A 20,223-nucleotide genomic window follows, 5' to 3' on the forward strand; every position below is an offset into this window, starting at 1 on the left:
AAGTAGTTCTACGAATCTTTTGTAGAAATCATAGGCCTCCGCCAGGCCCCGCCTCTCCCGGGACGCCTTCCAGAGGCCCCAACAGGGACTCCAAGTCAGACTCACGGCAGCCAGAAGCGCCCCAGCCAACTGAAGCAACCCCCGCGGCGCGCCTCGGCAGCGCCAGAGCTGCACCCGCTCCCTAGTGCGCAGGCGCAGAAAGCTCGCCGCCGGCCTCGAGCCGAGCCCTAGCGACCGTGCCCCGACTTCAGCCCCAACTGTGGGCAGTTTACTTTCGAACCGCGGCCCCGCGCTCTTTCTCATTGGCTGAGGCTACGCAGTTGAAGGTTGCCGGGAGACTGCGCCTGCGTCGTGAGGCGCCCGAGCTCCGCCTCTTCTGAGCACCTGAAGGCCTCAGTGCAGAGGAGGGCGGGGACCCCAAGCAGTCCTTAGCATCCGTCCGGAGGCCGTGCAGCTCTGTTGCTGCTAGTGGAGTTGCCTGGTTTCCCGTCCTCAGGGTGAGTTTAAGGAGCATTTCTTCTGTCCGAAAAGGCGGCTCTGGGTCCCTCCTCTTTGCTTGTAGCCCAGGCTGGTGTACTGTGTGTGTTTGAGGCTTGGTAATTCCGAGGGCTGGCTTGGGTCCTGCGTCTCTTTCCTCTTGTCCTAGGTGAAGAGTTGGGGGAACCTTGTTTTCCCTCCCGCCAGGATGGAGCTGCATTTCCGTGAGAGAGAAGGCCCTCTGTGGTGGGGTGGGGAAAGGGGCCGGACTCCGCCGAGCTGGGTGAGACCACTCGGGGGTCGGAGTGGATGGAGGACCGCGAGGCGCGTTGGGAGAGAGGCCCGGAAGGATTTGTTGGAAACCTTCGAGAAAGGGAAGGTGAAGGGCCTTGGTGTTTGAGCCCTTTCTCTGGCAGACGTTCTCACCGGAATTAACAGGGTAGGTGTAGTTACACCCATCTTACAGATGTGAAACGGCAGTTGTGAGAGGCACTAGGTAAAACACCTCCAGGGATTCTCAACATTTACGTGGCAGAACTGAGAGATTAACAGACGTACTGATGGGAATAACTGAAATCAAGACTTGTGATCTTTAACTGGCATAACCTTTCACTCCTATGAGTGCTTCTTGCCTTCCATTTAACTCTCAGCAGTCCAACAGGACCATGAAGGTTTACTCCGTCATCACCATTGTTAGCTAATGTTTTCGAGACACTTGACGCTATAAAAAGAGGGCCTTTGTGACAGTTTATTTAGTTACAGATTTGCTGGGATTTTCAAGTTACAGTAATACCTCTCCTGCTACTCCACAGCTATTGATATTTTTCACTACTTTAAAACACACACACACACAATGAGGCTCAGGGAAGGTAAGTATCAAAGATAGTGGTATTTCCTATCATGTACTTAACTTTTTTTTGAGAATTTGAATCTAGAACATTAAGATAAAATAATTTTATTTCAGAATAAGGATAAAAGAATCCGAAAAAGTTAAAGAAGATATATATTCAGTCTCCAAACCAGAAAGTCAACTAAGTGGTAAGTTCTGGGAGATTAAGTGAATACCAAAGAGATTTTCAGTAAATTTTTAAACTGTAAGGTGATTTAAATTTTTGAATCTTTTCTTTAAAAAAGGAGTGTATGTTGGTGGTGTGTAGAATTCAAACCATGTAGAAGGATCTTGAAATGAAAAGTAAACAACTCTCTTATCTGACCTGTACCTTAAAGTTAGTCACTGTTAACTCTTGTTTACCCTGCTGCTGGAAATTTTACAAGAATGTGTGCATCTTAATACAGACACACACGTTTAACACTTACAGATCTGCAAGTTGAATTTATTAAGTTGTTGGGGTACCTTTTTACCATGCATTTACATATCGTTGCTGCATTCCTTTTTTTTTTTTTTAAGGTTTTTTTTTTCAGTGTGGACCTTTTTTATAAACTCTTGATTGAATTTGTTATAATATTGCTTCTGTCTTATGTTTTGGGTTTTGGCTTCAGGGTATGTGGGATCTTAGCTCCTGGACCAAGGATCGAAACCAGCATCCCCTGTATTGGAAAGCAAAGTCTTAATCCCTGGACTGTCAGGGAAGGCCCTGCATTCCTTTTTTATTTATTTTCATTTTTAATTGGAGGATAATTGCTTTATAATGTTGTGTTGGTTTCTGCCATACAACAGTGTGAATGAGCCATAAGTATGTGTATAAATACACATACACACTCCCTTGTCATCCTCTCTTTCCCCCACTGCATTTCTTTTTAATCACCAAGTAGCTATCATTTGGGGCTTCCCTGGTGGCTCAGCAGTGGGGTAGGGGGGCGGGGGTGGGCGGTAGGGGGTGGTGGGGGGAAGTGGAGAAAAAAGAGAGAAATCTGCCTATAGTGTAGGAGACACTGTTCAATCCTTGAGTCAGGAAGATCCCCTGGAGAAGGAAGTTGCAACCTGTTCCAGTATTCATGCCTGGCAAATCCCATGGACAGAGAAGCCTGGCAGGCTACAGTCCCTGGGGTGGCAAAAGAGTTGGACACAATTTAGTGACTAAACAACAATAACAATAGCTATCCTTTAAAGTAAGGGACCATAGTTTAGCTACTCTGGCAAGATGAAATTTTGATCTTGGTTGATGTTAGATTTAACGTTGCTTTTTTTCCCACCAAATATGTATTTTCACTTTGAAAAATATTTTTTAAAAAGGCAAAGAAAATCTTAACTCCTCATATCAGTTCCTTGTTAAATTGCATTAATGGGCTTCCCCTGGTGGCTCAAATGGTGAAGAATCTGCCTGAAATGCAGGAGACCTGGGTTTGATCCCTGGGTCGGGAAGATCTCTTGAAGAAGGGAATGGCTACCCATTCCAGGATTCTTGCTTGGAGAATTCTGTGGACAGAGGAGCCTGGTCTTTTTTTAGTTTGAGGCAACAGGTTGATGTCAAAATGCAGGAAAACATACAAATGGGCAGAGTTAAAATCAGATCTGACCATAGAATTTTTTTTTTTGTTTTGAGTTAGGTGAGCCTTCATTATTTTTGTACATTTATTCTTTTTTTTTTTTTTTTAATCAGGGCCACAAAGATGTGAGACCCAGACTAGGTGGTGGCACTTCTTGAATTTTCCCAGACTTACAGCTGACTCACTGTCTTAAGTCCTAGAGCAAGTCATATAACTATAATGTAGCAGATTTCTCTTCAGAGGTGGTAAACTGTAATGAATGTTTTACTACCATTCATATTTAGAGATGAAAGACAATAATGCATTAGGGAATTAAGGCTTTTAAAAAATAGTTTACACAGGAGAATGATATTTTTGGTATGCCCAGTTCTCCATCATCTGCTGTCAGTGCTGACCATACATAATAAGCTGGTTAGACACTGTGGAGATTCCATAGAAAATCAACTTTCTGGAGAAAGACTGCATAAAAACTTTAGAGGTTCAATAATGTGTTTGTTTTTACACTTAAGCACAAGAAATCTGAGAAATAATTTATAAGTAGATGATTTAGCTTCAGGTTTATTTCTGAAAAGATTTCTTTTTTATATTCATATTTCTTGGTGACTTTTAAAAGGGAAGCAGGAAATCTTGACCTAAGTTATCAGTTTGTTCTTTGTCTCTTAGTCCCCGCTGGAGGAAAATAACATTTTACATGGGTCATTTTAATTTTTTTGCTTTTTAAAATTATAGAATAATAGAAATTGATTTAAAAATTAATTTGGCAGGGGTGACCCTGGCTGGATAATAGGCAAGACACTTAAACATTTTTAAAGTTTTTTTTATTTTTTTTAAAACTTACAGATAATTTACCATTTTAACCATTTTTAAGTGTATAGTCAGTGGCATTAAGTACATTTCACATTGTTGTGCAGCCATCACCATCTGTCTCCAGAACATTTTCATCTTCCCAAAGTGAAGCTGCACTCATTAAACAATAACTCTCCAACTCTCCTCCCTCTAGCCCCTGGCAACCACCATTTTACTTTGTCTTTGTAGACTGTGCTTATTGGCTTTTATATTCTGTGCATTTTTCATGTCTAATGTGATCATACATTTTTTTCTCTGCTGACCTAATTGAGTAATTTTCTGTTACTGAGTTAACTTTACATTTCTAGAAAGAACTGAATTTGGTTCTGTACTGTATTCTTTTAATGTGATCAGGATTTGTTTTTGCTAATACTGTGTTCAGGATTTTACAGTAGTATCCATTTTTGTAATTGTTCTATTTTTAGTTTTGAGTTGTCTTTGTTAGGTTTTGCAATTGTGTTATATACTCTCCTCAAAACAGTTTGCAAACTTGCCATCTTGTATTCTCCAGCAGTAGTACAAGTAATTGTTTCTTAACCACTTGGATGAACCCACTCGAGAAGCTTTCTCCCTTTCCCACCTTTTTTTTTTTTTCCCAGAGCCTTTTTTTCCCCCCAGAGTAGCTGGAGAAGGCAATGGCACCCCACTCCAGTACTCTTGCCTGGAAAATCCCATGGATGGAGGAGCCTGGTAGGCTGCAGACCATGGGTTCACGAAGAGTTGGACACGACTGAGCGACTTCACTTTCACTTTTCCCTTTCATGCACTGGAGAAGGAAATGGCAACCCACTCCAGTGTTCTTGCCTGGAGAATCCCAGGGACAGGGGAGCCTGGTGGGCCGCCGTCTATGGGGTTGCACAGAGTCGGACACGACTGAAGCGACTTAGCAGCAGCAGCACTTTTCCAGCTTGTGAATTTCTCTCATGGTTTGCTTTATCTTCTCTGGTCAATTTTGGTATTGGAACTGACAGTAGAGAATAGTTAATTTCTTGTAGACTTTCAAATAGGTATTCTCTGTAATTTTGGCTTTTCCCATATTTGGCTTATTTTCCTTTTTTTAATGCTAAACTTAGTACATTCGTTGTTTCTTTCTTAACCCTCTTGTTTGCGTTGCATTGCACGCTTAGTCGCTCAGTCATGTCCAATTGTTTTGCGACTCAGTGGACAGTAGCCTGCCAGGCTCATCTGTCCTTGAGATTCTCCAGGCAAGAATACTAGAATGGCTTGCCATTTCCTACTGCAGGGCATCTTCCCTACCCACGGATCGAACCCCAGTGTCCTGCATTGCAGGCAGATTCTTTACCATCTGAGCCACCAGGGAAGCCCCTTATTGCTGCATAACCAATCCCACATTTTAGCAGCTTAAAACAAAAATTAAAACAGTTCCCTTGGGTCAGGAATCTCGGAGCAGTTTAGCTGTCCGCTTCTGGCCCATGGTCTCTCATGATGTTGCAGTCATTGCCCGATTTTACTGGACCTGAAGTATCTGCTCGTTATGTAGTTGCTTCAGTCTTCATGTTCTTGGGGGCTGTTAGACTAAGGGTCATAGTTTCTTGCCACAGCGGTGGACCTTGGTCTGCTTGCAATGTGGCATCTTACTTCCCTTGGTGAGAGTGATATAAGAGAGCTGAAGAGAGCCAGAGTATTCCAGACTAAAGCCTGGTCTTACAAAATCTTAAAGTTACATCTGCTGTATTGTTTGTTAAAAGGGAGTCACTAAGTCCAGCCACACTCAAGAGAAGGGAATTACAAAAGGATGTGACAACTGGGAGGTAGAGGTCTGTCTTGGAGGCTTCCTGTCATAGATAGCTAAAGGTTTGTTTATTTAAAGAGCCAGGCCTCGGGTTTATCAATTCTTACAGTTTTCTGTTTTCTAATTCACAGTTTTCTTCATGAGTTAGAATTGTTCTTTTCTTTTGCTTTTCCTAGGTTCATTTTCTTTTTTTTCCCTTAACTTTTTAAAAAAGATGAATCCTTTTTATATTACTTCTTTAGTTTATTAATGAATGAATAAATTGTATCTTGGCTGGGTAGAGAATTCTTAGGTCATATCCTTTTTCTTCCTGACCCCTGTGGGTATTGACTGCTACATTGTCTTTTATCATTTCTAGTTGCTTTGGAGGTGTTCTGTTTATCTACTGCTGTGTAACAAATAGAAGGTTGGATGCCTGATGTCCAAGGTGACTTTTTCACTCACGTGTCTGGCACCTTGCTGCTCCTCCACTTGGCCTCATCAGCAGAGCAGGATAGAATTTTTACATAGCAAAGAGGCAGCATTCTGCTAGGCTTCCTAAGGGTTATATCCAGAACTGACATCGTGTCACTAGTACTGTATCCGGTTGGTCAGAGCAGTCACACGTCTTGCCCAGATCTTTTTGAGGGGAGAATAGATTTCATCTCTTGAGAGAATACCAGCAAAGTCACATCTCAGAATAACATATCTGAGAAATAACTTCTGTGGACATCTTTAGAAATTATAGTCTCCCAGAGAATTTTGAGATCATTATGTTTTTATTTTCCTTTTTTTAGAGTGTCTTTTCTGACTAGATGCATGTGGGATTGTCTTTATTTCTTTATTTAAAATTTTAATATTTTAAATTACCTGTTAATTTGTTGAAAGTAAAAGACAATTTAGGTTTATAATGGAAAGCAGCAGCCTCCTGCCCTCATGTTCCCGAGTCTTGATTCCTGCTCTCCAGAAGCAATCATTTCATTCCATTTAAATATTTCTTTTGGAATTGCTTCTATATTTCTAAATAATTGGCTTTTGATGTGATTTCTTGATTTTTCATTTTTAGGTATGTATTGACTTCTTATAAGGGAAGATTAAGATAAGTTCTTAAACACTGTTTCCTTCCCTATTCCCTCCCCCCAGTATAACTTTTTCATTTTCTTAATTTGAGCTGTTATAACAAACTTAGCTTAAACAACAATCATTGATTTCTTAAACAACAATCATTGATTTCTTGCAGTTTTGTAGGCTAGGAAGTCCAGGATCAGGATGCTGGCACAGTCAGGTTCTGGCCAAAGCTCTCTTCCTGGTTTGCAGATGGCCATCTTCCTGCTGTGCCTTCACATGGCAGAGAGCAGAGAAAGAGAGGGAGCAAGCTCTGTATCTCTTCCTTTAAGGGGCTCATCTCATTCATGAGGGCTCAACTCTCAAGACCTAATTACCTCTGCCTCATTTATACTATCACATTAAGGGTTAGGATTTTAACATATGAATTTTCAGGAGACACATTCAATCCCTAACAGTCAGGTAAAATCAGTGTTAATATTTATAATGTTATGATTAATGGGACAACTGAGTTATATAGTGTGCTGTAATATTTCGTCTTTTCATGATTCCATCATTTTCTCCTACATTTAGTTTCCTCATTACCTCTCAGTATGTTCAGACACATGAAATATTGTCTGTTCCATTAATTTACTTAAAGACATTGCTTCTGGATTTCTGTCTTCTTCCTCTAGACTTCTTCTCTAGGCTTGCTGCACAGTTGTCCAGGATTCCATTTCACAGTTACCCTGGTGAAAATTCTTATTTTTCTTGTCTTCCTGCAGTAGTTTTGTTTTCTTTCTTTTTTTTTTTTTTTAAGAAATGGCAAGTAGTGGGTGTTTCAAAACCCTGGTAGTGGGTTTTGAGACCTCTTGTGTCAAACTATCTTTAGACTACTTTCAAAATTTACTTTTTCTGGGTGTAGAATTTTAGGTTGGAAGCCATGTTTTCCTATTAAAGAATTGCTTCATTGTCTTCTAGTTTCCAGTGTTGTTGTTACACACAACATAGCTAAATCCAAGATACTCAACCCAGAAAATACTCATTGGAAAAGTTTTTTGCTCCTTTTCCCCCCATCAAGAGTCTAGGCTGGTTATGGAAAATTTCTGGTACATAAAATTTCATACTAGTTTCTGGAAGAACTAGCCCCTAAGCATGATAGCCACTTTAATCTTCTGTTTCTCAGGCAGCACCCAGAATTAGGAAGTTCCTGACCTTACATATAAATAGTTATTTTCAATCAGGCTTACTTCTGTTAGCCAGTCTTCACTTCTCATGAATGTGTTGGCTAAAATCAGTTTTTCATAACAGCTAGAAGAAGGTAATCTGAGAGTAGATTTGATTTCTGTATCTTTAAGTTATCTACACATTTCTGATTAAATTTTATTAAAAACATATGCTATTAGTTGTTCAGTCACTAAGTCATGTTTGACTCTCTGCCACCCCATGGACTGCAGCACGCCAGCCTCCTCCTCTGTATTCCACTATCTCCTGGAGTTTGCTCAGATTCATGTCTTTTGAGTTGGTGTTGTTATCTAACCATCTCATCCTCTTTCGCCCCCTTTTTCTTTTGCCTTCAGTCTTTCCCAGCATCAGGGTCTTTTCCAATGAGTTGGCTCTTCGCTTCAGGTGGCCAAAGTATTAGAGCTTCAGTTTCAGAATCAATCCTTCCAATGAATATTCAGGGTTGATATCCTTTAGGATTGATGGGCTTGATCTCCTTGTAATCCAAGGGACTGTCAAGAATCTTCTCCAGCACCATGATTTGAAAGCATCCATTCTTCAGCACTCAGCCTTCTTTATGGTCCAATTCTCATATCCATACATGACTACTGAAAAAAACCATAGCTTTGACTGTATAGACCTTTGTTGGTAAAGTGATGTCTCTGCTTTATAATATGCGGTCTATGGTTGTCTTGAGCTTCCCAGGTGGCTCAGTGGTAAAGAATCTACCTGCCAGTGCAGAAGACTTGGATTTGATCCCTGGGTCAGGAAGATCCCCTGGAGGAGAGCATGGCAACCTACTCCAGTATTCTTGCCTGGATAATCCCATGGACAGAGGAGGGCTACAGTCCATGGAGTCGTAAAGAATCAGACGTGACTGAGCACGCTTGCTTGCAGTAGGTTTGTCATAACTTTCCTTCCAAGGAACAAGTGTCTTTCAATTTCATGGCTGCAGTCCCCATCCACAGTGATTTTGGAGCCCAAGAAAATAAAATATGTCACTCCTTCCATGTTTTCCCCTTCTGTTTGACCGGATGCCATGATCTTGGTTTTGTTAATGTTGAGTTCCAAGCCAGCTTTTTCATGCTTCTTTTTCACCCTCATCAAGAGGCTTTATAGTATCTCTTTACTTTATGCCTTTACCATGGTATGATCTGCATATCTGAAGTTGTTGATATTTCTCCTGGCAATCTTGATTCCAGCTTGTGCTTCATCTGTTCCGGCATTTTGCATGATTTACTCTGCATATAAATTAAATAAGCAGGGTGACAATACCTTGTGGTACTCCTTTCCCAATTTGGAACCAGTCAGTTCCATGTCTGGTTCTAACTCTTGCTTCTTGACCTGCATACAGCTTCTCAGGAGACAGGTAAGGTGGTCTGGTATTCCCATCTCTTTAAGAATTTTCCAGTTTGTTGTGATCTACAAAGTCAAAGGCTTTAGCATAGTCAGTGAAGCAGAATTAGATGTTTTTCTGGAATTCTCTTGCTTTTTCTATTATGCAGTGGATGTTGGCAATGATCTCTGGTTCCTCTGCCATTTCTAAACCCAGCCTGTACATCTGGAAGTTCTCAGTTCATGTACTGTTGAAGCCTAGCTTGAAGGATTTTTGGGCATTACTGTGCTAGCATGTGAAATGAATGCAATCATATGGTAGTTCGAACATTCTTTGGCATTGCCCTTTTTTGGGATTGGAACGAAAACGGACCTTTTCCAGTCCTGTGGCCACTGCTGAGTTTTCTAAATTTGCTGACATTTTGAGTGTGGCACTTTAACAGCATCATTTTTTAGAATTTTAAATAGCTCAGCTGGGGTTCCAACACCTCCACTAGCTTTCTTTATAGTGATGCAGTGATGCTTTTAGAAAGCATCACTTAGAGGCCCACTTGACTTCACACTCTAAAGATGTCTGGCTCTAGGTGAGTGACCACATCATTGTGGTTATCTGGGTCATTAAGGGCTTTTTTGTATAGTTCTGTGTATTCTTGCCATCTCTTCTTAATCTTTCTGCTTCTGTTCGGTCCATACTCTTTCTATCCTTTATTGTGTCTATCTTTGCATGAAATGTTCTCTTTGATATCTCCCATTTTCTCCAAGAGATATCCAGTCTTTGTCATTGTATTGTTTTCCTCTGTTCTTTGTGTTGTTCTCTTAAAGGCCGCATTCTCTCTCCTCGCTCTTCTCTGGCACTCTGCATTCAGTTGGGTATATCGTTTCCTTTCTCCTTTGCCTTTCACTTTTCTTCTTTCCTCAGCTATTTGTAAAGTCTCCTTAGGCAGCCACTTTGCCTTTTTGAATTTCTTTTTCAGTGACTTTGGTCAGTGCCTCCTGTACAGTGTCATGAACCTCCATCCATAGTTCTTTAGGCGCTCTGTCTACCAGATCTAATTCTATCTTTTCGTCACCTCCAGGGACTACCCTATAGCTCAAATGGTAAAGAATCTGCCTTTGAGGCCGGAGACCAGGGTTCGATCCCTGGGTTGGGAAGTTCCTCTGGTGAAGGGAATTGGAATCCACTCCTGTATTCTTGCCTGGAGAATTCCATCAACAGAGAAGCCTGGCGGGCTACAGTCTGTGGGGTCACAGAGTTGGACACAACAGTGACTAACACACATTCGTCACCTCCACTGTATAATCATAAGGAGTTTAATTTAGGTCATACTTGAATGGCTAGTGGCTTTCTTCAGTTTAAGCCTGAATTTTACAAAAAGCAGCTGATGATCTGAGCCAGTGAGCTCCAGGTCTTGTTTTTGCTGACTTTGTAGAGCTTTTCCCATTTAGTGATGTCCATGTGTAGAATTGTCTCTTGGGTTGTTGGAAGAGGGTGTTTGCTATGACCAACATGGTCTCCTGACAAAACTGTTAGCCTTTGCCCTGCTTCATTTTGTACTCCAAGGCCAAACTTGCCTGTTACTCCAGATATCTCTTGACTTTCTCTTTTTACATTCCAGGCCCTATGATGAAAAGGACATCTTTTTTTTGCATTAGTTCTAGAAAGTGTTGTAGATATTCTATATTTGCTATAGAAGTAACTTTTGAGACCAGGATATCTAATGCTTACATTTTATGTAAGTTTAAGAGATGATATTTTCTTTACAATATGGTTATTTTGAATATCCTCCTTCTAAAAAAAGTTGAACTTTTGGGATCCTTAAATGGGTTCCCAGGGAAAATGTTTTCTAACTTTTTAACAAGTATAGGATTTTGGCGGGAAGCTTTGGAGGGAAATATTGTGTTCAGTTTTAGGGTTACTTTTTGATACTTGCATTAAATAACTCTAATATTAAATCTAAATTGAATATGTGTCCTTTGTTCAAATTTTATTCCTTTGCAAAATATTATTGTTTATTTCTTCATTATGAATTCTGACATCACTTAAACTGAAAAAACGTTTTGTTTTTCTTGGGTGGTTTTTTGATTTCAGAGCTCTGTTAGGTACAAGCTGATCATAAAGGCTTCCCAACATGTAGGCGCTTGAATTTACCTGCAGTGAATGTCACCTTCTGTTCTGTTGCCCAGTTACTTTTGTTTCCTGGAATGCTTCACAGTTCAGGCTGATTAGTCTCACACATCCTGGCTCATTGTAGTTCTTAATGCTGTTAGTCTGAATGGCGTATTTTCTGTTTTCAGATGTATTCTTGATAGAACTTTTCCTAAGCAGAAATTTTGCTGTTTTAAAATAAAAGAACCCTAAAACTAAGGTCTGACATTTTATCAGCATTGGTCTCTTAAGGGGCAGTGTTTATTCAACCAGTGTTGAGTGAATGCCGGTTGTGTCAGGTTCTGCACTTAGACACAATGTCTGCACTTACTGCAGGCATATATTCTAATGTATAGAAAAATGTTACAAAATCCTTTATTATTGTTCTTTTGGCTGTGCCACACAGCTTGCACTATCTTAGTTCCCCAACCAGGTGTCAAACATGGGCCTTGGCAGTGAAAGCACCAAGTCCTAACCACTGGGCCACCAGGGAATATCCCCACAAGTCTTTTAAATAAAGTCCATCTAAGAGCTAGAAAGTAGAAGTGCAGTGTTCAGTGAGATTAACAGGGGACCAAATCTGGGGAAGGAGGTGGGACTCAAGTTCAGGCTTGAAAGAGTTTGGTTTTGCACATGGTGAAGAGGGGGCGCAGACTGAAGAGGTTTTTATGTTTATTAAAAGTACAATTAGTTATTTGTAGATGTTGTTTATTGAAACTCCTAACAGTTTTTATAGAGGATGATTTGGTGAGCTTTAGATTTTACAAGAATGGCACTTGGAAGGCTTGTTGGAAATAACCAGTAATAGCTTGCCAAGAAGTGAAGTTACTTGTGTCAGAGAGGATCTCTGAACTGTTGCTGGATTTCTTTCCTAAAGCAAAGATAACTAATGGCGTTCTTTAGCACTATGCTCTGCTGCTTCTGCTGCTGCTGCTAAGTCACTTCAATCGTGTCCGACTCTGTGCGACCCCATAGACGGCAGCCCACCAGGCACCCCCGTCCCTGGGATTCTCCAGGCAAGAACACTGGAGTGGGTTGCCATTTTTCTCCAGTGCATGAAAGTGAAAAGTGAAAGTGAAGACGCTCAGTTGTATCTGACTCTTAGAGACCCCATGGACTGCAGCCCACTAGGCGCCTCCATCCATGGGATTTTCCAGGCAAGAGTACTGGAGTGGGGTGCCATTGCCTTCTCTAGTGGTCAGTAATTCATAATTACCACTATCAACACTTCATCTTTCAAACTTTATTGCCAGGACTAATTCAGAAATGTTTTCCCTTTCCAAATCTTCAAATTAACATTACTTTAGAATATTACACTGTGCTGATTCAGGGCTTTAAGCACATACACACTAGAATTCCAATTCAAGAACCTGAGAAATTTATAGAACAGTTAGAAATTTAGTAACTTACTTTAGAAACTGTGGTTGAGTCAACTGGGAATATGAATTGAAGAATGTAATTTTGCTAAGAATCAACTTGTTATTTAATATTTAGTTCTATCTATTCATTACTTGTGTATAGTTTTGATTTTAGCATCTTAGAATGTAAAAAGTTGCTCAGACTATTTATAGTCATTAGGTAGACTTCCAACAGAACACCCCAAAGTGACCTCTTAAAGGTTATCAATAATCAGTATTAGGAATTAAATTATATCAAGTCATTTTTGAAATCTTAGTAAATATCCTCTTGTAAATGACAAGTACGATATATTAAGTTTGTAGGTTAACACTTAAAACTTTATATAATGTATGCAAATATGTCTTTGTTATATGTAGAATTAAAATACTTTTTTCTCTCGACAGGAAATGCACAATTTTGAGGATGAGTTAACATGTCCCATTTGTTACAGTATTTTTGAAGATCCTCGTGTACTACCGTGCTCTCATACATTTTGTAGAAATTGTTTGGAAAATGTGCTACAGGCAACTGGTAACTTTTATATATGGAGACCTTTACGCATTCCACTCAAGTGCCCTAACTGCAGAAGTATTATTGAAATTGCTCCAAGTGGTATTGAATCTTTACCTGTTAATTTTGCATTAAGGGCTATTATTGAAAAGTACCAGCAAGAAGACCATCCGGATATCATCACCTGCCCTGAGCATTACAGGCAGCCCTTAAACGTTTACTGTCTCCTGGATAAAAAATTGGTTTGTGGTCATTGCCTTACCATAGGTCAACATCATGGTCATCCTATAGACGACCTTCAGAGTGCCTATATGAAAGAAAAGGACACACCTCAGAAACTGCTTGAACAGTTAACTGACACACACTGGACAGATCTTACTTGTCTTATTGAAAAGCTAGAAGAACAAAAATCTCATTCAGAGAAAATGGTCCAAGGTGATAAGGAAGTTGTTCTCCAGTATTTTAAGGAGCTTAGTGATACATTAGAACAGAAAAAAAAAATTTTCCTAACAGCTCTTTGTGATGTTGGCAATCTGATTAATCAAGAATATACTCCACAAATTGAAAGAATGAAAGAAATGAGAGAGCAGCAGCTTGAATTAGTGACACTGACAACATCTTTACAAGAAGAGGCTCCACTTAAATTTCTTGAAAAAGTTGACGAGGTCCGCCAGCGTGTGCAGATCTTGAAACAAAGACCACTTCCTAACGTCCAACCTGTTGAAATTTATCCTCGAGTAAGCCAAGTATTGAAAGAAGATTGGAGCAGAACAGAAATTGGACAAATTAAGAAACTTCTTATTCCTGAAATGAAGATCTCTTCAAAAAGGATTCCCTGTGCCTGGCCTGATAAAGAGGAAAAAGTTGAATTTTTTAAGATTCTAAACATTGTTATAGTTACACTAATTTCAGTAATACTGATGCTGATCCTCTTTTTTAACCAACACATAATAACCTTTTTAAATGAAATCACTTCAATATGTTTTTCTGAAGTCGCTCTCTCTGTTTACCAAAGTTTATCTAAGAATGTGCACAATTTAAAGAATATACTATGTCACACTGTATATTTACTGAAGGAATTCATGTGGAAAATAATTTCTCATTGAACATTCTAATCTGGATTATTTAAGGCTTATTCTGTACAGCAGAGGCTAATGACCATCGCTAAATAGAGGAATATAGGGGTAACTTGGATAAATAAAATAGCAGGCTAAAAGTTTGTTAGAATTGCAACAGAATAATCCCTCTTATGCTTCTGTTGAATAGAAAATGTGTCATCAGAAATTAGAAATGAGACAATGTCTGATTTTCTGAAAACCAGAACAAACTCTAGTGATAACTTAAGTATTAATACATTATCCCATTTTTATTGGTTTGTAAGGTTGACTGTTTTAACATTCTTATACCAGTAGTGTTTTAGCATTATGTACTGCAGTGGTTGGCTTTGCAGTTGTGTATACATAGTTTTTAATTAAAAGATGTCAAAATCCTGAAAGATACAAACTTGACACTTTTGAATGGGCAAATAAAGATGGTGAGAAGAGGTTTTTATATTCAAGTAGCTAAGTCAAAGTGATAGGGGATTGCTGATGTTAAAGATATGTTTGATCAAATGTACCTGATCCACACATTAGTATTTAAGAGCCTACAGTTTCTGTAACATTCATTACTAATAAAACTGTTGCTTAAGTGTTGTTAGGGACAAAATAGTAACATTTCCTAGCACTTACTGTCCTATGATTCATGTAAATTTATTTTAGGATTGTATTGATATTTGACTTTTGTGTAGTCTTTGTCTTGTTAGTAAAATCAGTTCGTGGGAAATATTGATACGTCCCACCCTCATTACGTTTGGATGGCATCATGTTAACTGTATGTCTTTAAAATTCTTAAATTTTTCAAGTCTTTTATGCTAATGCCAGTTCAGTTCAGTCACTCAGTTGTGTCCTACTCTGTGACCCCATGAACTGCAGCACACTAGGCCTCCCTGTCCATCACCAGCTCCCGGAGTCCACCCAAACCCATGTCCATTGAGTTGGTGATGCCATCCAACCATCTCATCCTTTGTCGTCCCCTTCTCCTCCTGCCCTTAATCTTTTCCAGCACCAGGGTCTTTTCAAATAAGTCAACTCTTCGCATGAGGTGGCCAAAGTACTGGAGTTTCAGCTTCAACGTCAGTCCTTCCAGTGAACACCCAGGACTGATCTCCTTTAGGATGGACTGGTTGGATCTCCTTGCAGTCCAAGGGACTCCCAAGAGTCTTCTCCAACATAGTTCAAAAGCATCAGTTCTTCAGCGCTCAGCTTTCTTTATAGTCCAACTCTCACATCCATACATGACGCTAATGCCAAAGCACCAATAATTTGATGTTACTTTCTTGAATTGTAAGGGGAGTCTGCCTAGCTACCTAAGTCAAATCCCTTTGATGTAGTTCCCTGTTTACCAAGGACTGAATTGTAGTCCTGGTAGGACTTAGTGACACTTTTGTCCATCCAACCCTAAGTACAAGCTCACTTCCCAAAATTCCAAGTAGATAGCATGTTTAGGAGCTGAATGCTCATGGTCCTACAGAGGTGGCTGTAATCAGGGCACTAGTTCTAGAATACTCCTAAGAAGACCTTATCTGCTGAGAAAAAGTATAAAGATGGCTGGCTGTACTCAGTTCATGAACAGAGTATCAGAAGAGCACAACTAAATGTGTGAGCAAAGAACATTTGGAGGTAGAAGATATGTATACAGGTAAACACCAACTTAAGCCTGGAGTTGCACTGACTTGATTCAAGTTATAACACAAAAATGCCACATATGTTTTGGAATACATATAATTAATCTCACATTTCTGAAATAAGTATTAATCCTTGCTTTTTTGTATATTAGCAAACAGACACAAAATTGCCAAAGCCATATATTTAGTATGAGAGACCCATATGTATTTTTTAAGAGTTCACCTGTTGTGTTACCTTTAAAGAATTTAAACCAAGATTTTTACTAGGGTTTCTAACATGTCTGAATCACAGCTAAAAATGGAAACATTTTAGGTTTGACATTCATTTTTTTTTTATATAACTTGCCAGTTTTTAATAAACAATACTTTTAGATAAATCTTATGTAGTCTGCATGAATAATCCAATATACACATAACTCATACATGCTCTTCCCTTTTGTATTTTTGAGGGTGAGATTGTAAAATTTGAAGTATATAATCTTGAATCTTCATTTCTAAGTTTTTATGTATAACAAAAGTTTACATTGTAATAAACTCATTTGGATCTTTGCATTGAGTGGTTAATAAGGTGCTGAAACTCAGGAGTGGTTGATGCGGAATTTTCATATGGGATATGGGCATTATCTACTTTAATTTTTTAAAAGCACTACACTTTTCTATTGGTTATGAAAACATAAAAAATAATAAATTCATCTCTGTTCTCACCAATGAAAAGACCTTGATTATACTGATAACTTTTTTCTAGTTACCTTTCCTTTGTATAATCTTGAAACAAATGACCATACTTGAATTTTAGATCTTACTTTATTTAAGTCCATGCTAATGTATTTACATCTTACTGATTATGATACAGACTGTCTTTGTTGGGTTTTAGTACCTAAACAATGCACTATGAATAACAAGGTAATTTTAAATTTTAATTCCTCAGGCTCTCTATCTAGAAACCATTTAAATAGCTTAGACCAGACATCTGATTCAATACCAGGATTTTTCTGAAAAATGAAGTGGTTGCCAGCTTATTTCCAGTAGTATATTTTTGAGTTAATGCAGTGTAACACAATAACAAGAAAGCCTTTGACAACTTAATGGACAAACAGTACTGCATCCTAATTTCCATTTATACTAAAGAAATTAACCCTTATACACTTAAATCATTCTTTTTCTGAAGCAACTATAGTGGGTATATATACCCACTCAAGTTATTCAGACATTTGCTGGCCCTCTCACAAGTGTTTTAAACAGTCAAGCACATTGAGTTTAAGAATGTATAATATTCAAATTCTCATTCTTGCAATTCAGAATCACTGGTTTAACATGGTTTAGTTTACAACTGTACTGTTCATCAAAGTAATATACTTTTAACTCTGCATAAGGGGAAGTTATCTGATAGTCCAGGCATCTTATTTTCTCTGTAGTTGCCACTTACAAAATTGTCAGATTCTTACAATCTCTTAGAAACAGGCATAGAGAATATTTTATTAAACTTGTAACATCTCTTAATTAACAGCATAAAATAGAAACTATATGATACAATTTAAGAATAGGTATTTTATATAATTTATAACCCTTTACAAATAGAAAGTAAATACAATATGTTGAATCTATGGTAAGATTTGAAAAATCTTCAGATTAAGCAAGTTTAGCAAAGTCCTTTAGATGCAATTTCTTTTGGGTTTACTGCAACGCTTTTTGTTATATTGTATGTCTTGTAAATTCCAATAAGTCTATCTGAAATCTCAAACATATTATTTCGAAGAGAAATTATTATGAACTGGGCATTTTTTGTTTGTTCCTAAAGAGAAAAAACAGAATAAATTAGAAAAATTACACATAGATATGTAAATGTATGACTAATAAAGATCTAACTTTACTTCCCTAAAATATTTCTTGGGCAATAAATTGAACATAACATTGCTAATTAATATGAACAATGACAACATGGATAATTCATGATAGTATCTGGGTTAGAGAAGAACTCAGGTATTTGGAAGGATAGTTGCCTAGTAGAAGTCTTCTAGTAGAAAAAAGATCTGGGAAAAGAGAAAGTTCTACCTGTGTTTCTGCTACTAATTTACATTTATATTTAACTTTTCCAAAATGGAACTATTTTGCTCAAATAAAGAGGTCTCCGTGAATACCGTGGGAATAGAGAATGGCAGAAGCTCAAAAGAAGCCAAACAATTCCATGTGTAATGTTTAGGGAACACACATAATTTTCACAATGAAAAGCTCTAAATGATTACTTACATATATGTAAAATGCAACAATAGAAACATTTTTGAAATCAAGGGCTGCATCAATCTCATCCATGAAGTACAGGGGAGTGGGTTTATAGTGATGAAGAGCAAACACTAAAGCCAATGAACTAAGTGTTTTCTCTCCTCCTGAAAGGTTGAAGATCTTCTTCCAACTTTTTTTAGGTGGTCGAACACTGAAATAATTAACAAAGTCTCATCACTTAAATTACTTGTAAAGCTAAATTAAGACTCTCTGATTTGTTTCCTGTAATTGGCTTCTACCACCTTCCTTGGAAATACCTAACTTGCTTTTTCATTAATATAAATTCTTGGTGGGTTATTTTATAAAAATATTTTTGGAGGATGAACACATAAGAACATCTAACAAAAATTTAAGATTTAAACAGTAGATCAGTAAGTAATTCTTACTATTCTTCCCGTTTCCCATGAATACTGGAGTGGGTAGCCTATCCTTTGTCCAGGGGGACTTGCTGACCAAAGAGTTGAACCAGGGTCTCCTCCTGCATTGCAGGTGGATTCTTTACCAGCTGAGCTACACAGGAAGCCTGTAGGCAAACCAGTATTTATCAAATAAAATACGCTGTAGACTTAACTGTCACATCCCACCCCTAAAGAATACTAAGTTTGGAGAATATACACAGAGATGTTAACAGAATAATCCAAAACTTGGTATATGGCATCATTACAAACCTGAACGTGATTCCTTCAGAGAAAGGATCCATGCTGTCTACAAGGTCCAGCTCAGCATCACCTCCCAAAGTAAGCATTTGGTAATTTTCCTTTAATTTATTTGTTATTATATAAAAACCTGCCATGAATTCATTAAGTCTTTGTTTTCGAAGATCTTCATATGCCTGTCTAAAATTATCTCTTTCATTAGTAATTTTGTCCAATTCTGCTACCCGTTGTAAATATAATTCTTCCTATGAAAAGAATATGAGAAAAACGTTATACATCTGACATGAGAATTAAAACTGCTAATTATATAAAATAAAGGCTTAACAATTTAGGCTAAGGACTAAAGAGATTTTCTGACCATTATGAGTTGTTTACTTGTACCTTCTTTTTATAATCTGCAATGGCACCAAGATTTGGTTTCATTTCATGACACTGGGCTTCCAAAACTGCAATTTGATTTGTTATAGAATCTGGGTTCTTGATTGCTTCAAGCTCTTCTGGGCTTAGAACTGGAATCTTTTCAACATGATTATCTTCTATGGGATGCAGTGATATTTTTGAAATCTATAAAGTTAGATGAATATTAGAAAACGCAGTGTTACTTACAATTCACTGTTTAAAAAAAAACAAACCTCCCAGGGACTTCACTGGTGGTCCAGCAGTTAAGAGGCTGCCTTGCACTGGTTGGGAAATTAGGATTCCACATGCTACAGCACAACTAAGCTCAGGTGCTACAGCTAGAGAGTTCATGCACTGTGATCAAAGATCCTTCATGTAGCAACTAAGACCTGACAGCCAAATACATTAAAAACCAAAAAACTCACAAATTTAAGACAAATTACCTATCAGAATGACATATAAGCAGAAGTGGTGACTCATTTGTGTATCAACTATTTTTCAAAGGACTTAAAAAACAAATAGTTGTAGTGCTCAAGTGTTCATGTTCAATCTCTACATCAGCCCTGGGATGAAAATGTTGATTAATTCTAACTATTACCCTTATTTTTCTGTATATAATAACTCCTATATACTGTTCATTTTGCCCCCTATAAACCTGAGAAGTGATTATATAGCCTGAAATTAAGAATTACAACATACTTCAAAAACACAAACCCCAACTTTTTTCATAAAGGGTATTTTAAATTTACACTTAACAATTCTCACCTCTCTTTGCCAATATTTTATTTTAGAATTATGTTCACCAATGTGACCATCTATTTGTTCAAGTTTCAACTTAATACTAAGTGCATCTTTTTGGAGAGCATGTTCATTTTCCTGAATTACTTTTAGTTCTTGAAGTAGGTTTCGATGTTCTTTCTGGATTTCTGGTAAGGATGCCTAAGAAAACAAAAAGAGCTGCTATAGGTATGATGATCTCAGAACAGCGATTTTCACATTACAA

The 20,223-nt window shown here is 38.2% G+C and overlaps 2 protein-coding genes across 6 annotated transcripts in view; one reads left to right on the plus strand and one right to left on the minus strand.

The window, feature by feature from the left end:
* Positions 1-326: 326 nt before the first annotated feature.
* On the plus strand, positions 327-15,099 carry TRIM59 (tripartite motif containing 59). 2 transcript variants are annotated; one of them, XM_006072838.4, is made up of 3 exons: positions 327-497; positions 1,442-1,515; positions 13,055-15,099. In XM_006072838.4, the coding sequence occupies exon 3, from the start codon at positions 13,058-13,060 to the stop codon at positions 14,264-14,266; it is 1,209 nt and encodes a 402-aa protein (XP_006072900.2). In that variant the 5' UTR covers positions 327-497; positions 1,442-1,515; positions 13,055-13,057; the 3' UTR covers positions 14,267-15,099. The 2 variants fall into 2 exon arrangements, with proteins under 2 accessions (XP_006072900.2, XP_044801345.2); XM_044945410.2 differs by lacking the exon at positions 327-497 and adding an exon at positions 708-916.
* Positions 15,100-16,670: 1,571 nt separating this feature from the next.
* SMC4 (structural maintenance of chromosomes 4) overlaps positions 16,671-20,223 on the minus strand; it is a 32,706-nt gene continuing 29,153 nt past the window's right edge. For all 4 annotated transcript variants that reach the window (XM_006072841.4, XM_044945426.2, XM_006072840.4 and 1 more), the window contains 5 exons: positions 19,986-20,159; positions 19,203-19,385; positions 18,834-19,066; positions 18,133-18,316; positions 16,671-17,677 (listed from right to left, as the gene is read on the minus strand). In XM_006072841.4, the coding sequence (XP_006072903.3) occupies positions 17,525-17,677; positions 18,133-18,316; positions 18,834-19,066; positions 19,203-19,385; positions 19,986-20,159 (927 nt within the window). In that variant the 3' untranslated portion in view covers positions 16,671-17,524. The remainder of the gene's footprint in view (positions 17,678-18,132; positions 18,317-18,833; positions 19,067-19,202; positions 19,386-19,985; positions 20,160-20,223) is intronic.

The sequence above is a fragment of the Bubalus bubalis genome, chromosome 1 (assembly GCF_019923935.1).
Source record: "Bubalus bubalis isolate 160015118507 breed Murrah chromosome 1, NDDB_SH_1, whole genome shotgun sequence".
NCBI classification, from domain to species: domain Eukaryota; kingdom Metazoa; phylum Chordata; class Mammalia; order Artiodactyla; family Bovidae; genus Bubalus; species Bubalus bubalis.